Source organism: Chiloscyllium plagiosum, chromosome 1 (assembly GCF_004010195.1).
Source record: "Chiloscyllium plagiosum isolate BGI_BamShark_2017 chromosome 1, ASM401019v2, whole genome shotgun sequence".
Taxonomy (NCBI): Eukaryota; Metazoa; Chordata; class Chondrichthyes; order Orectolobiformes; family Hemiscylliidae; genus Chiloscyllium; species Chiloscyllium plagiosum.
Window position 1 is genome coordinate 155,824,734 of NC_057710.1, and position 18,254 is coordinate 155,842,987.

An 18,254-nucleotide genomic window follows, 5' to 3' on the forward strand; every position below is an offset into this window, starting at 1 on the left:
TTGCTATAAATTGTGTCTTACAATTGTGTACTCCACAACCACCTGATGAAGGAGCAGTGCTCCGTAAAGCTAGTGCTTCCAATTATACCTGTTGGACTATAACCTGGTGTTTGGTTTTTAAATTTGTACACCCCAGTCCAATACCAACACCTTCAAATCAGGACTGCTCAGAACAGTTTCTAGGTTATGGCATTTTAAGGAAAGTATTAAAAGAAATTTTTTAAAGGAAGCAGACAGATGGAGTTAGTTTTTTTGGAAAATAAAGTCACCAAAATAATATTCAAGGTCATGATGTCAGGCTAGTGGTATGAAAGGTGATTGGATTGCTGTCAGCTCATCAACTGTTTAATTTCTTTTCAGATTCTTAATTTTACTGGTCCAGTGACGCTCATACCAGGTTGCTGGCACATCTTGTCACTACAGTTTAAAGCTTGGAAAACACCTAGAACCTTAAACACGCACCTGACAATTGTAATTGGGTCAGGGTTAGTGCTCAAGCTCCCTTTGCATCTCTGCTTGCTTCGTATGCAGGTAAATATTCAGTATCCCTCCATCTATAAATCATTTAATCAGAATTGAAATTTGTCTGCTGCTACATTACATATTTTATCACCTATAAAAACATTTTAAATCTAAATTTGCAAAGCTTTTATTTTGAAGTATTTCCTGGAAAGTAATGCACCACTACTTAATATTTTTGCATTTAACATTTTGTTCAAAACACATCATTCAAATGAATGAACACATTTTTTAAACTTTCGTCGTATGCTTGGATATAAAAAAACTAATTACACAAAGCACTTGGGAATGAATTAATAACACAAAACTGCTAAATTAATGTGTTGTCAGTTGTCCTAGGCAAGCTCCTTTTAGAAAATTAAAAGATCTTGAGCATACAGTGTGATTGTTTTCTTTGCAGATCGGAGCTAACTGAGGTATGAGTGGATAGGGATCTGTGTGTTGCAGTTAAGAGCTCAGGTATCCAGTGAAGCTGGAGATAGGCATTCAGTGTCTATGTTGAAAAATATGCCCTGTTCTCATACCAACATCCTTGATCTAAAAGAAAAGTCATCATTTTATGTTAGAAAATAGTGTTTGATATGGAGGAAATAAAATATGTAGTACAAGAGACATCTGCAACACTTGCTGCAAGTCTCTATATAAAAAAAACTTTTTTGAGTGCCTGTTTGAATATTTGACTTTGTCAGAACTTGCATAACTGAAATAAATGCTGCTGCATTATTTTTAAAAGATGAAAGTACTAAATCATAACATGTTTCTTAGGAGTAAAATTGGTAGATGGTGCATTTCTTGATTTTAGTTTTAATTGCTTAAGCCATAATAATGAGAACCATTGGAAAACAGTCATGCTGAGCTGAGCATTTGAAAATCAATGAACTGCATCACAACTGCTGACTTAAGGTTAATTGAAAGAAAACAAAAGAAAACACTAATTTAAATTCAGTGATCCCATATTTCGAGATGTGAGCACTCTTGAGTTCTGAAAAGGAGAGTTACTAGAGTGGAACTGACTTCACCTGAATGCTTCAAGGTTGGATTGGTTGGGATGTATTGTAATAATGTGTTGCAATTATTACCCCTCCCCTTACCCTGTTAACTCTCTTTATCACAGATCATGAATTGGCCTCCCATTTTATTATTTGGCCTACGTCATTTATTTTTGAGTGTTTAAAGTTTTAAGTTTCTTTATCTGCTTTGTATCATTCAGACATCACTGGTTAATATTGCACCTCATTTCTCCTGACTACTCCTGTAAAAGAAACTACCACTTAGCCTCATTCCGTTCTCCAATATCTCAAAGCACTTCACAGTCAATGAATTGCTTTCTGAAGTGTGCTCACTGTTATTCAACAAATTCAGCTATGTTGCATGTAGCAAAATCCTACAAGCAGCAGCAATATAAATGATAGTTCACCTGGTATAGGTAAGGACTAAGAATTGATCATGTAATTGTTGAGTAGGAGTTCAGCCAATGTGCCATGGATTCCTTATATTCACTAGAACAGATTGGAAAGAAAGCTTGGCATCCTGGGTATTGCAGCATTTTTCTCAGTGCAACCCTGAAGTTTTAAGCCTGGGTCACATTTGAAAAGTGAATTTAAATCCACAGTTCTCTGATTTGGATAAGAAAGAAGACACACACTTGCATTTACACAGTGGCTTTCCCAATCGCAAATATCCAAAATATTTTTATACCTCTGTAGTTGCTGTTATATTTCAAGAAGTTGGCCACTAATTTGAGCACTGCAAGTTCATATAAACAATTATAGAGTCATACAGCATGGAAAAACACCCTTCAGACCATCCAGTCCATAATCCCAAACTAATCTCGTCCCACCTGCCTGCTCTTGGCCCATATCCCTCCAAACTTTTCCCATTCATGTACTTATCCAAACATCTTCTAAATGTTATAATTGTGCCCACATCCACCACTTCCTTAGGAAGTTCATTCCAAATATGAACCACCCTCTGTGCAAAATATTTGTCCCTCATGTCTTTTTTTAAATCTCTCTCCTCCCACATTAAAAATGTGCTCCCAGTCTTGAAAACGCCCATTCTATGGAAACGACAACTGCTATTAACCCTGTCTAAACCCTTACGATTTTATAAAGTTCTATAAGGTCATTTCTCAACCTCCTACACTTCAATCAGAGAGGTCCCAGCTTATCCAAACCTCTCATACCCAACAACTTCTTGGTAAATCTCTTCTGAATTCTGTCCAGCTAATAATATCCTTCCTATAACTGGGTGACCAGAACTGGACACAGTATTCCAGAACAGGCTTCACCAGTATCCAGTGTAATCTCAACATGACCTCCCATGTCCCATACTGAAAGGACTGAAAGCAAGTGTACTAAACACCCTTTTAATGAACCTACGTGCAATGTAAACTTTAAAGGATTATGTACCTGAACCCCTAGGTCCCTCTCCTGTACAGCACTACCCAAGGCCTTACCATTAATTGTATGAGTCCTACCCTGTTTATTGTACCAAAATGCATTACCTGGCATTTATCCAGATTGAACTCCATCTGCCATTTGATCAAAACCCCTTTGTAATTTTAGAAAGCCTTCACTGTGTACTATGCCTCTAATTTTGGTGTCGTCCTCAAACTCACTAACCATGCCTTCTATATTCTCATCTGAATCATTTATAAAAGTAACAAACAAAAGAGGATCCAGAACCTGTGGAACACCACTGGTCACAGGCTCTCAGTTGTAAAATTAATGCTCCACCACCTCACTTTGTCTCCTGCTGGTCAGCTAATTGTGTAAGCAATTGGCAAGCTCACCCTGAATCCCATGTGACCTAGCTTTGCTAATTAGTCTACCATGCGGAACCTCCTTGATGGCTTTACTAAAATTCATGTAAACAATGTCTACTGCTCTGACATCCTCAATCTTTCCGCTAATTTCCTCAAAAAAAAACTAAATCAAGTTTTGAGATATGATTTTCCTTGCACAAAACCATGCTGACTATCCCTAATCAATTTTTCTCTCTTTACATGCCCATAAATCCTATCTTTTAAAATCACCTCCAGCAATTTACCCACTACTGAAGTCAGACTACTGGGTCTATAGTTCCACGGTTTCTCCTTGCAGCCTTCCTTTAAACTAAGGTACATTAGCCCTGTGATTATTATAAATAGTCTATTTTAATATGAGTTGAGAGATGCATTGCTCAACACACCAGGGATAATTTGCCTGCTGTTCTTCTAAATAGTGCAATATGGTGTTGATAGAGTAATAGAGATGTACAGCATGGAACCAGACCTTTCAGTCCAACCCATCCATGTCGACCAGATATCCCAACCCAATCTAGTCCCACCTGCCAGCACCCCAGCCCATATCCCTCCAAACCATTCCTATTCATACACCCATCCAAAAGCCTCTTAAATGTTGCAGTTGTACCAGCCTCCACCACTCCTTCTGGCAGCTCATTCCATACCCGTACCATCCTCTGTGAAAATGTTGCCCCTTAGGTCTCTTCTATCTTTCCCCTCTCGCCCTAAACCTATGCCCTCTAGTTCGGGACTCCCCCCACCCCAGGGAAAACGCTTTTGTCTATTTACCCTAACCATGCCCCTCATAATTTTGTAAATCTCTATAAGGTCACCCCTCAGCCTCCGATGCTACAGGGAAAACAGCCCCAGCCTGTTCAGCCTGTCCCTATAGCTCAAATCCTCCAACACTGGCAACATCCTTGTAAATCTTTTCTGAATCTTTTTCAAGTTTCCGATAGGAAGGAGACCAGAATTGCACGCAATACTCCAACAGTGGCCTAACCAATATCCTGTACAGCCACAACATGACCTCCCAACTCCTGTACTCAATACTCTGCCGAATAAAAGAAAGCATACCAAACGCCGCCTTCACTATCCTATTTACCTGTGATTCCACTTTCAAGGAGCTATGAACCTGCACTCCAAGGTCTCTTTGTTCAGCAACACTCCTTTGGACCTTACCATTATGTGTATAAGTCCTGCTAAGATTTGCTTTCCCAAAATGCAGCACCTCACATTTATCGGAATTAAACTCCATCTGCCACTTTTCAGCCCATTGGCCCATCTGGTCCAGATCCTGTTGTAATCTGAGGTAACCCTCTTTGCTGTCCACTATACCTCCAGTTCAGTCTCCCATGGGGAACCTTGTCAAACATCTTACTGAAGTCCATATAGATCACATCTACCACTGTGCCCTGATGTGGACCTTGGTTTAATGTATCATTCAAAGACCCTAGTGAAACTCTCCCTCCATTCTTATGCATCCCCATTTTGTAGAAAAATTGCACTTTAATGATGTTGCAGTCAACACACACTTTAAAAGTATGTGTTTAAGAAACAGTGTCCCCAACTTGACAATCACATTACAGTGAATTTGTGTTAATGAAATGCGCATCATAGTAGTCCTGGAGTGCCCATCTAGACTTTGGTGCTCAGGTCCTGGATTAAGGCTTGAATCTCAACCTTCTGACTTGCTACCAACGGGGACAAAAGCAGGAACAGAGTATTGAGTTGTGATCAGCTATGGTCATATTGAATGGTGGAACAGCCTCAAAGGGCTGAATGGTCTACACCTCCAATTTTTGATGTTTCTCTGTCTCAACTATGCCACTCTGGCACTGCAGAGGATTAGTGCCACTGATTCCAGCTGTCGGAAGTTAGATGTCCTTTACGGCGCACCATGTTCTGCATTTGAAGTGCTGCTAATGATTTGGAAATCTCACCTTTTGCCTTTTTTCTAATGTACATTATTCTCCTCAGGTATTATGTCATCTGATCATAAGTGTGTGTGTGTGTGTGTATATATAAGTGAGTTTTAACCACCTTTTCTGCATTCTCTAATACTGCAGAAGGGGCACTAGAAGTGAAATCATGGCACACCACATGATTGTAAATAATTTTAGATAAAGCACATTCTTTACCTTGTTTTGTTTTCCCTGGGAGTGCAATCCACTAAAATAGCTTTTTCTGTACAGGGGAATATGTATTCTGATTCCATTCTGCAGTGCGGTGTATACTGCTATCTAGGAACAGAAGGTAAGAAGAGAATGATGCACATATTTCTGTTGTGTATTTATATTGATTTTAATGAGTGTGATTTGTTTAGGTCATTGACAAAATTCTATTTTGCTGGCCTGTTCCCCTGTACAATATTACTATCCTCATTTTCCACTTCTGTTCAAAGCAGTACAGTTAGGGGCAGATCAGGCCAGACCTGCCTGCATTTTCTTCTGGATCTTCAAGCAGGTTGTGTCTTCCAGCAGATGATCCAGATTGCAGACCAATAGTACACTGAAGCAGTGGTGACTTACTACTACAGTTTAATTTTATCCTTTCAGTCAGTTGTGATGTTCAGCCAACAGGTTACAGTGAAATGCAAATTGCAGTGGCTTTGTAGTGGAATTAAAGGGGAAAATAGCCAGTCAAAAGCCAGTTCCTTGAAATGCATTGGGGAATCTGGAGAAGTTGGGGAGATTTAGACACTCAGTCTTGGTTTATTGTACTACTTGAAACCATTTTACAAATGCAAAAAAAACTTGGTTTAATGATTTTGTTTAATTATCGTGACTTTGCTTGGGTGGCTTTGATATTAGTGCTTTTGTAAAATGAGCATTATGTACTCATTGGAAAATCAGCTTGAGTGTGGATATTTGAGAGCAGTAATAGATGTTTGTAAGCTTATGTCTGAAATTGGATTTTGATTTTTAAACAACATTTGTGCATGAAATTAATGTAGTAAAACTTAGGCAATGCATCTGACCTACAGCTATAGATGGTCAACCAGAATGTATTCTGCACAAGTACAGGCAGCACCTCTTCCTCATCTGTATATTTGCATAATCAACTTGAGTAAATTTTAAGTATATGTTGACAAAGTAGACTTTAGGCTGTTTTCCTGTCAGCTGCCAAATTTATTTTGCCTTCTGATTTAGAAAATAGTAGTTCTATATCAAGATAATGGGCATTTTTAAAAGGTTTTAGTGCTAATAGCAAATTCCCCCAAATTGTTCTATTAGAACCACGTTAAAGTTTTATCTGGTATTTTCAGCCATGGTACCTCTTGATGTCATCTGTGTCTTTCAGCTGCTGTGCACTGGCATAACAGTCTTTCTCTTGGATTCTTGTCCTGGAAAGTGGATTCTGAGCTAGGTTTGGATTTACGACACAAGTGGCAACAAATGACAGAGAAAAGAGCAAAGAGGTAAACCTAACAGATGAACGGTGGTTTAATAATACGAAGGCCTGAAATTTGCAGTGCTCGTGATTGCAAAACTATTGGCACTTGCCATCATCGAAATTAACAGCAATTTCTGGCGTCTACACATACGCAGTTAACTTCCCAAAGTTCGTGCTTCTTCACAGATTGTTGTGTACAGAAATGCAGTCAATTAAAAAATGATGAGAACATGCCTATTTATGCTATTGGTCTTACTGTAAAAATGCTTAGAAATATTGCATGTTTTGCAGATGAGGTGTAATTGCATTTATATTGGATCCTACAATCACAATTAGAATTATAATTTATAATGAATACTACAACCATAATTACAATTAACAGCCTTACTGTACTGGAAAAGGTAATTGTAGATTTATTGACTGCCTTCATGGCAATTGGGAATCCCGGGGACAACTAATATTAAAAACAAAGCTCCATGATAATTCACATAATTAATATTTCTGAAGAAAATTTGAATTTCAACTTTTATCTTAATCCGTAATTTAGGTATTTGTAAAATGTAATTAAAAGTGAAAACATCATTGCCTTCTGTGAAGTAATTTATTGCCTATGAAAATCCAAGACTTGATTGGCTGCATTCCCTGTATAATGGTAGTACTGTTTCTGTATGGCTCGAGATTCCCTTGGTTTGGCACCAGAACAAATTGATGTAAGGAAAGGAGATTGCAGAGAATGCTCCATCAGCTTTCTTTGAGGGCAGCAGCAAGCACCATCACCTTACTGTTAACAAATAAATCTGAGTGAAGAATAATGTATACCTGGGAATGATTTATAGTAAGAGAAAGTGACGACTGCAGATCCTGAAGCTCAGAGTATAGAGCGTGGTGCTGGAAAAGCACAGCAGGTCGAACAGCATCCGAGGAGCAGGAGAATTTAGAAACGATGAAGGGCTTTTGTCCGAAACGTTGATTCTCCTGCTCTTCGGATGCTGCCTGACCGGCTGTGCATTTCCAGCACCACACTCTCAACAATGGTTTATAGTACAAATAGTTCAGTTGTTGGGTTTGGATGATTGGATACAAATTACTTTTGTAGTTTATCTAAATATTGGAATGACACTTCTGAATTTATTTCTGAGCTTCTGGTACTATTATAAAATTTATTTTTATATCCCAAAGAAACTAATTATAAAAGTTTAATTGAAATCACCATATGATTTTCAATATGATTATGTCGCCACCTGCTGGCTGAATTATGGAACCTGCAGAAAATGCCCCTCCTCCTGCATTTGACCTTTGCTCATCTTGTTTGTAGGGAATATGTCTATTTTTCTATGAAGACTACAGAGTAGTCATTCTGATCAATAATGTGTCCAATTACAGATGTGAGCTTGCAATCTGTTTTGATTAGTATTAACTTCTTAGAAATCAAGGCTAGTGCCCAGATTTTAATTGATTGCCAAGAGTTTGATTTTCTTTTGTTCATAGGACATTTGAGTTTGTTAAATCCCCTCCTGACTTCTCATCTGACTCTATGTACTGATGACATATATTTCGAGATTTGACAATGTTGTGCAGGCATCAAACGCAAGGCCTAATAACAAATGAATTAGTTGGCTTTCAAAGGGTTTTCTTTTATTCATGGGTTTTTTTTTAAACCAATAAGAAGATTATAATGAGCTGTTTTCCTCAACTGCTGGGTGCATGTATTATTGGTACATCCATAATACTCTTAGGAAGAGAGTCCAAACTTTTTGACCCAGCACTATTGAAGAAGTAGTGATATGCTTCCAACTCAGAAGGGTGTGTGGCTTGGAGGGAACGTGCAGGTGGTGACCTTCCCATGTATCTATTGCTTTTGTTCTTGGTAGATAATTGGAAGCTCTGTTGAGATACTGCAGATTATCATATAGATGGTGTACATTGTTGGCATCGTGCATTAGTGTGTTAGCAGCATATGTTGAAGGTGGTGCCAATTAAGCACACTGCTTTGTCTTGGATGGTGTTAAGCTTCGTGAGTTTTATAGGAGCTGCACAGATTCAGTCAAGTGAGGATTATTTTGTTACACTGTTGATTTGTGCTTGTAGATGGTGGTCAGGCTTTGAGAAATCATGAGTTTAGTGAATCATTGCAGAATTGGTGCCTCTTGCTCTAGTAGCTATATATTATGTGTGTGTGGTTTGTCCACTTAAACTTGGTGGACAGTGGTAACCCCTGGATGTGATTATTAGATTAGATTAGATTAGATTACAGTGTGGAAACAGGCCCTTCGGCCCAACAAGTCCACACCGCCCCGCCGAAGCGAAACCCACCCATACCCCTACATTTACCCCTTACCTAACACTACAGGTAATTTAGTATGGCCAATTCACCTGACCCTGCACATCTTGGATTGTGGGAGGAAACCGGAGCACCCGGAGGAAACCCACGCAGACACGGGGAGAACGTGCAAACTCCACACAGTCAGGCGCCTGAGGCGGGATTATGGAGGCTCAAGTGATGGAAAACTGTGAACATTACAAGGAGATGGTGAGATTTTCTTTGAAGATGGTCATTGCCTGGCGTTTAAACCTGAATATTGCCCAGATTTTATGCATACACTCATAGAAAAGATGCAGCATTGAACGATGCCATTCAACCTGTCATGATTGCACTGACTGAGTCATCTAACTGCCCATTCTAATCCGTTTACCAGTCCTGGTTTGTAAACTTGTTGGCTCAGAACCCCTTTTCTTTTAAATCTCTTGGTTGCGTGGGGCACACACTGCATCAGTATCTGAGGAGTTGAAAATGGTCCTAAGTATCAAATGAGCATTTGTCAGTGAACATCTCCACATTTGTCGTCGTGTTGGAGGGAAGGTCATTGAAGCAGCAGAAGAGGGTAAACCTGGGACACCATCCTGAGGAACTCACCCTATGTTGTTTAAGGCTGAGATGCCTGATGTCCAACAAGCAAAACCATTCCTTTAGTGTTTGGTTTGACTTTAACCAGTTCAGAGTTTACTTTTCATTCCTATTAACTTCAATTTGCTAGGGCTGTTTGAATCTACACCCAGTCAAACACTGCCTTGATATCAAGGGCACTTGCTCTTGCCTCATCTCTGATCAACATCTGTTGTCCATGAATGCACCAAGTCTTGAGTGAGTTTTAACTGATGCAGTTTTCCCTTGCATTATAGAAACCTCCGGGTGTGAAGCTTTGGAATTCAAAGGTAGCCGTCATAATTTAATAGCTTTAGGTAGTTGATGACCTACAGATGGACACTAAATGAAAAAATTAATTTTCTGTACAGGTGAATTTTACAAGGTGGAAAATACACCATTTACAGTGAGATGTATTATACCACATCACAGCAAGTGAAACCATGATACAAGAAGGCAACAAAACAGCACCCCTTCACAACGAGGGATGAAAAAGAGCAGTTAGCCATTAGAATTTGTCCTGTGTATGTTTTTGGATAAGTGTGCAACTTTGTCCAGTTGAGAATTTTTTTTTTTAGAAAAGAAGAGTACTCCAGGATATGGGTGCAAACAGGTGAGATAAGTTGTGTTGAGGAAATTTCTGCACATTAGTTTGGCACGTTTCTGTATTACTGCAATACATAATTCTACTTAACTGCTGGAATATCAAGCATTTGTAGTTGAAAGCTGATCGAATCATGGATTTCTGGCTTTAACAGACAACTTTATTGAATTGTTTTTTTACTGTAACTTAAGTTTCCCATATCTGTGAGACCACACAAGGAATTTGAGCGAAAATTTGGATTTTTGAAGCCTGTTTGATGGCTTGTTGATTCTGCCTGTTCTGACCTGATGAATTGAGATAGATACTGGCCTCCTGAATCAGAGTTTAAAATAGTTAAGGATTAAAATAGTTAAGTGGCTGTTTTTGACCGGATGTGATGGGCTTTTTCTGTGCTGTAAGTCTCTATGTCTCGTAATTAATATAAAAGTGTGTTTTGAGACATGACTCCATAGTCTTATTCCAGTTGATGTATGTTTGCTATTTATTCCAGTGCTGTAAAATATAGTCTGTTATTTTTGCTAGTTTCCACAGCACTTAAATTACAACATTTGGGTATAAAGTAGTTTTAGAAGGCAGGTTTTGTCAGTAGTCTAGGCATCTACTGGCCAAACTCTAATTTGGAAAATGGCCGCCTTTTCCTTGCACCTTTCATAAACTTCAGCTCATCTAAGGTTCAGCTACCCAAATAGAACATAGAACAGTACAGGCTCTTCAACTCTTGATGTTGTGCTGACCTTGATGTTGTATCCTACTGTAAGATCATACAAACCTACATACCTTTCATTTTACTATGAATCATGTGCCTATCCAAGAGTCACTTAAATGTCATATCTTAACTCTCTCACTAAACCTATTCCTGTTTACTCATCACTTCTAGGCTTGCTGACCTGTATTGCCTCTAGATCTGGAAATGCCTCAATCTCTCCCTTACTCACGCACCCCTGTGCTCTCCATCACTGCCATTCCCCTGACTTGTGCAGCTCCAACTAATCACTGTTCAGTTTCAACAGTATTCACATTGCTTGGTAGTACAGAACTTAAAGGCTTAAGGTATTCATGGTGCTATGTCCTGGGATTACCATTAACCAGAAACTAGCAATATGAATACTGTGGCTTCAAGATCAGTTCAGGGGCTGGCGATTCTGCAGTGCTTTTATCGTTTCCTGACTTCCCAAAGCTTCCATGGTTTACAACGCACAAGTTGGAAGGAGTGCTTTTGAATACTCTCCATTTGCCTGACTGAGTGCAGTGCCAACAAATCTTCAGAAACTTAAAAACCACCCAAGAGAAAATAATGAGTTTAATTGTCACTTCATAAAATGTTCACTCCCTATACCACCAACGCATAGTGGTTGTCATCTACAAAACACACTACAAAACTTACCAAGTCTCCTTTGACAGCACCTTTTAAAATCTGAAACCTCTGCCATTGCAAAGGATAAATATGCAGCAGATACATGGGGACAACATTCCATGAAAGTTTGAATCTGTCACCAAGTCAAGAGAGCAGCTGGTCAACTAGCAACAGGTATACCATTGAGCACAGGATGCAGTCAGTCACACAGCAGTATTTTTATTGACCGCAAACCTGGAAGTAAAATTCATCAATAGATTTTCACTTGTAAAGAACAACATTTTTCAAGATGTAAACAAAATATTGGGATTTCTACATGAGGCCATGTTAGAAACTGAAATGTTAATTTTTTTTAAAACATGCAATTTTTGCAATGGAGAAATTTGACAAATATAAAATTTATTTTCCAAGGTGTTCACTAATTAAGATTGTAGTACACCGTTAAGAAACCACTAAAAGGTGAAAAATTCTCAGCTTATTAGAGAAACTAATTGTGTAAAAGGACAAGTTCTCATCAGTTCGATGATTTCTATTGATTCCAGTTTGAGGGGACTTCCAATAGCAGAACTTGAGGGGAAGCAGACCTTACAAAAACTTTGGGATATTCATATTTTGAAGAGCATGTGCAGACTCCAGATCGAAGAAAGGCAGCGATACAGCTTCAAATCCTCCGTGTGTATTATAATCTTTGCAATAGTCCCAATGTTGAATGGTAGTTTGGAAATAGTAAGATCGGACAAGTTAACATAGGTTGGAGTCATGATGCAGAGAGAAGGCTTCAGATTCCCAGGGAAGTTGGACTAGTCCTGGGATAGTGATGACCTGCTTAAGGTGCATGGATTGCACCTTGAGAGACCAAGTCCTTGCAGGTAGGTTAAGTTGTGCTGTGATGGAGTGTTTAAATTAATTTGACAAGGATATTAGCAGTATAAAAGGCAAAGAGGAACAACTTCTGAAAATAACGCAAGAGAACCTTTCTTTGAGTCCTATGTCAATGTTCTGGAGAATGAAGTGGAGTTGAGTTAGGATGCATCTGGGGAATTGTAATCAAATAAAAGTTGAGAATGATCACAAAAGAATATGGAGCAAGCAAATGTTAATTATTTTCACATGAGAACTAATTTCAGTTACTTAGAAAGCAATCTGGCCCAGTGGATTAGTTGCTGAATGATAGATAAATCAGTAACAGTCACTGGAAATCTTTTAAAGAGGGGTTTGTCTCTACTCTGTACTAGAACTTTATCATGATGTGGAAAAAGTGGCCATCCAAAGTTGAATGACCAAAGATATAGAGGTTAAAATGAAATAAGGAAAAGATAGTTTCCCCAAATAAATGCTTGATGTAGAAAGGGTAAAAATGACCTTAAAGTGAATAAGGAGGGCAAAGAGTGTGTGCGTGAGAATAGATTGGCAGCTAGTGTAAAAGGGAAGCCATTATTTTTGAGAATATAATTGTGAAATTGTTGTCAAAGGAAGACTGGGGTTAATAAGGGACCATACTGGAGATCATATAGGGACAGAGGGCTAGCTGAGGTACTAAATGAGTACTGTATGTCTGTCTTCACAAGAGAAAATGATCTGCCAATATAGTGGTAAAGAAAAAGACTAAAGTGATATTGAATAGGATTGAAGATGGAGGATGTTTGGCAGTTCTCAAAAGTAAAAAAAGTCACTTGGTTTTGTAGTGTGCATCCAAGTCTGTAATATTAACTGTCACATGGTAGGAGGTGAGGGCTAATATTACAGACAATCTGCATACAATCTTTCAGGGATAGCTTTCAAAAAGGAACTGGATAAATAATTGAAGGCAAAACATTAAAAGTTATTAGATAATAGGAACAGAGCAAAAGGATTCTTTGAATATCTTTCACAAAGAATCGTAAGAGATTGTATGGTTTTATGTGCTGTATCATCTCCTGATTCTAACTTTGTTTATTTCCTCTTGGAATAGGAAAATATTGATAGATGAAGATCATCTTATGCATGAGAAAGTCCAGCAATCATTTTCATCTGACTTTATTTGGCCCCGTTTATCTCAAGACTTCCTAATAAGCTTCAGTGCTACTGCTTCCCACAACACAACAGTAAGTTAAGAACAGCACATTTAAACATGATTTTAAAGATGAAACCTGATCATATTCGTTCTTCGGTTGGATTAAGTAAGTCTTCTGTGTATTTCTGAACTTGATTTAAGTCAGATGTGTATATAGTTACAATTATCTATTAGTATTATATAATTACAATCCTAATCAACTTAATCTCTACTCATACGTCAGTTCTGCCATCCCACAAATCAATTTGGTAACTTTCACTGCACTCTCTACAGCAAGAACTTTCTTCCGTAGATAAGGCTACCAAAAATGGCAATTATAAAGGCCCCACCAATGTAAAGGTGAGGCCTTTATAATTGCAGCAAGATGATTGTTTCCTGTATTCATCGTTTTGGTATGAAGGACAACATATAGTTTGCTTTCTTTACTGGCTGCATCTCACGTACACACACACGTTTACTTAGTGACAAAAGCACAAGGACAGCCAGATTTTGTTGAACATGACTCTGTCTCAATTTACATCAATGGACAATCTGCCTTCCTTTTGTTGCTACCAAAGTGATATCCCTACAATACCCCACTAGTCACTGCCTGCCATTCAGAGAAAAACCAATTTATTCCTAATTTACTCTCCCAACTGCTCGCCAATTTTCTATCAATCTCAACACACTACCCCAATCCCATGCACTTTAATTTTGCACATTAAGCTCTTGCCATAGGACTTCTGAAAGCCTAAATAACCGACAACCACTTGCTCCCCCAATCAACTCTACTTGTCACACCTAAGAATTCCAGTCAAGCATGATTTACCTTTTGTATATCCATGCTGTGTCTGATTCTTCCTCTGTTTTCTAAGTGTTCTGCTAGAAAATGCTAGATAATGTAATCTAGCATCTTCCCCACAACTGATGTCTGAGTCACTGTTCTTAGTTTCCTGTTTACTCTTTACCTCTTTTTTAAATAGTTAATTAAGCATTAGCTACCCTCACTGTAGGAGTTGTTCCACACTCCAGGGCCACTTCCTGATTGATTCTGGGATGTGGATAACCAGGCCCTACTGGAAAGATTGATTATGAATTTTGTCTCAATGTCTTTTATCAGAGACAGAGAAAAAGATGTCTTGGGGAAAGCATACAAATGAAGCCCAACTGGTGGACTTCCTCTCACCCCTGATAAACTTGTAATTGTATCAGTTAGTATCTGCTCCCTAGAACTGTCAATTTTCAGATTTGTTCATTTGTAGGTGCCTGCTTCCAAATTAAAATTCCCATCCTCACATTTAGGTCCCTTCATAGACTCACTCCTTTCGCGTTTGTACTTACTTTCGCCACTATAAAGTCCACACCCACCATACCTTTCCCCTGTTTTTAAACCTCATGCTTTTTTAACATGCATCTTATTTGACCCTTGTTGACCAATCTCAAGTTACCCAGCAACTACTACTACTCAAGTTCTGTATTTCTGTAAGAGTGTCAGGACTTGCTTAAAAACACAACCCAGGTAGTTCTCAGATAACGTGCGTTCCAGCAACATGATTTGGCTGTACCATTTCTGAAGAATTAGGGAATGCTGTTTTCGAGAATGCTTGCCTCTGCTCACAGTAACACCGTTCCAGTGGGGATCAATTCATGCATTTCGTTGTGTGCAGGCACTGATGTCAGCTACCGACAGAGCAGCTTTCTGAGAGAGGCACTGTACAAAGAGCAGCTTTCTTTATATCTTTTAAATGTACTGTGTTAAATTTACTTTTGTTTCATTATTAAATATGATTTAAACCTTCATTCAGGCTGTGTTAGACATTTGGGTGATTTTTGAGTGATTGTGAGATTTTTTTGTTGGTCTACCCCAACCCCACTTTTCCCATAGGCCCCATTATTTCCACCAAGCGATTTTCTATTAAGCAAGGTTTCACTGGAACGCAACTATCGCTTTATAGCAGAACTACCTGGACAGTTTGCTCTATTACAACGCGACAGTTGTGTTCCTCTGCAAACTTGATTTTCCATTGAGCAATTTTCTATAACACGTGATAGCGATCTTCTACAGCATGATTTTCTAATAGAATATTGCTATACCCATTCAGCGGAAAGTTTGCATTTTCCAAACAATGTCTATAATTCATCAGACTTGTTATAGTCAATTTGTACAGAACGATCCGTATAAGTAATACAGAGAAACCTTGATTATCCATATGGCACAGCAGGGAGTATTTTGTCAGATTATTGAATGCTGGATAATACTGTTGAGCCAAATTTTGGGACCTTGCGATCTTGCCGGATAATCTGACATTCAGATATTCGAATGCTGGATAATAGAGGTTCCTTTCTTTACATCCTTGTGTGAACTCTGTTCTCCCAGTGTCTGCGTGGGTTTCCTCCAGGTGCTCCTGTTCCCTCCCGTAGTCCAAAACTGTACAGATTAGGTGGATTGGCCATGCTAAATTGACTATATTGTCCAGGACATGCAGGCTAAGTGAATTATCATGGGAAATGCAGGGATAGGGTAGGTAGGTAGGTCTGGACGGGATGCTGTTTGGAGAATCGGTGAGGACTTGATGGGACAATGGCCTCCTTCCACTCTGCAGGAAGTCTATGATTCCATGATTAACTCTGCCCATTGTGGTTCAGGATGGATGTGTGTTTGTGGCCCTTGTTGTTTGTGGTACTTTTGAGTAATTTAGACTTGATTGTAGAAGGGTTGATCAGTAAGTTTATGGATGATGTGAAAATTAGTGGGGAGGTAAATAATGATGGGGATAGCCTTAGATTACAGGAGGATATAGATGGCTGGTCAGATGGACAAGTGGATTTCAATCTGGATAAGTGTGAAGTGATGTGCTTGGACAGAACAAAGAAGGCAAGGTAATAAATGATGCACAGTAGGTTCCAGGGAAGAGAGAATGATCAGAGTCGAGTATCGCTTAGGGTAGTGGGGCAGGTGAATAAATTGGTGAACAAAGCATATGGGATACTTGTCTCTGTTACTCAAGGCATAGATTTTTCAAGAGCACGGGGGTTATGCGGGAACAGAATACAAAAAAAATGTTTGAGAAGTATTAAGATGGGGCTTTTGATGTCCATAAGACATAGGAGTGGAAGTAAGGCCATTCGGCCCATCGAGTCCACTCCGCCATTCAATCATGGCTGATGCGCATTTCAGCTCCACTTAACAGTGTTCTCCCCATAGCCCTTAATTCCTCTAGACAACAAGAATCTATCAATCTTGGCCTTGAAGACATTTAGTGTCCCGGCTTCCACTGCACTCCGTGGCAATGAATTCCACAGGCCCACCACTCTCTGGCTGAAGAAATGTCTCCGCATTTCTGTTCTGAAATGACCCCCTCTAATTCTAAGGCTGTGTCCACGGGTCCTAGTCTCCTCGTTTAACTGAAACAATTTCCTAGCATCCACCTTTTCCAAGCCATGTATTATTTTGTACATCTCTATTAAGTCTCCCCTTAATCTTCTAAACTCCAACAAATACAATCCCAGTATCCTCAGCCGTTCCTCATATGTTAGACCTGTCATTACAGGGATCATCCGTGTGAATCTCCGCTGGACACGTTCCAGTGCCAGTATGTCCTTCCTGAGGTGTGGGGACCAAAACTGGACACAGTACTCCAAATGGGGCCTAACCAGAGCTTTATAAAGTCTTAATAGTACATCTCTGCTTTTATATTCCAACCCTCTTGAGATAACAGACAACTTTGCATTCGCTTTCTTAATCACGGACTCAACCTGCATGTTTACCTTTAGAGAATCCTCGACTAGCACTCCCAGATCCCTTTGTGCTTTAGCTTTATTAATTTTCTCACCATTTAGAAAGTAGTCAATGCTTTTATTCTTTTTGCCAAAGTGCAAGACCTCGCACTTGCGCACGTTAAATTCCATCAGCCATTTCCTGGACCACTCTCCCAACCTGTCTAGATCCTTCTGTAGCCTCCCCACTTCCTCAATACTACCTGCCTGTCCACCTAACTTCGTATCATCGGCAAAATTCGCTAGAATGCCCCCGGTTCCCTCATCCAAATCATTAATATATAATGCGAACAGCTGTGGCCCCAGCACCGAACCCCGCGGGACACCGCTCGTCACCGGCTGCCATTCTGAAAAAAGAACCTTTTATCCCAACTCTCTGCCTTCTGTCAGACAGCCAATCCTCAATCCATCCCAGCAGCTCACCTCGAACACCATGGGCCCTCACCTTGCTCAGCAGCCTCCCGTGTGGCACCTTATCAAAGGCCTTTTGAAAGTCTAGAAAGACCACATCCACTGGGTTTCCCTGGTCTAACCTACTTGTTACCTCTTCAAAAAATTCCAACAGGAATACACGGGCACTGTTGTCCTCTATTATAGACACAAGGAGTGCTGTTCTCCATATTATTTACAGGTAAGGCTGTTCTCTATGTTACATGCAGGGACTCGTGCTTTCTATAATATACACAGGGGCACATTTTTTTAGATTAGATTAGATTCCCTACAGTGTGGAAACAGGCCCTTCAACCCAACAAGTCCACACCGAACCTCCGAAGAGCAACCCACCCAGAACCATTCTACACCTAACACTACGGGCAATTTAGCATGGCCAATTCACCTAACCTGCACATCTTTGGATTGTGGGAG

The 18,254-nt window shown here is 39.5% G+C and overlaps 1 protein-coding gene across 4 annotated transcripts in view; it reads left to right on the forward strand.

Annotated features, from left to right (window-relative positions):
• The window catches only part of tmem131l (transmembrane 131 like), a 162,818-nt gene that overhangs the window by 88,220 nt on the left and 56,344 nt on the right, over positions 1-18,254 (forward strand). For all 4 annotated transcript variants that reach the window (XM_043700124.1, XM_043700133.1, XM_043700138.1 and 1 more), the window contains 4 exons: positions 361-531; positions 5,500-5,560; positions 6,608-6,725; positions 13,533-13,665. In XM_043700124.1, the coding sequence (XP_043556059.1) occupies positions 361-531; positions 5,500-5,560; positions 6,608-6,725; positions 13,533-13,665 (483 nt within the window). The remainder of the gene's footprint in view (positions 1-360; positions 532-5,499; positions 5,561-6,607; positions 6,726-13,532; positions 13,666-18,254) is intronic.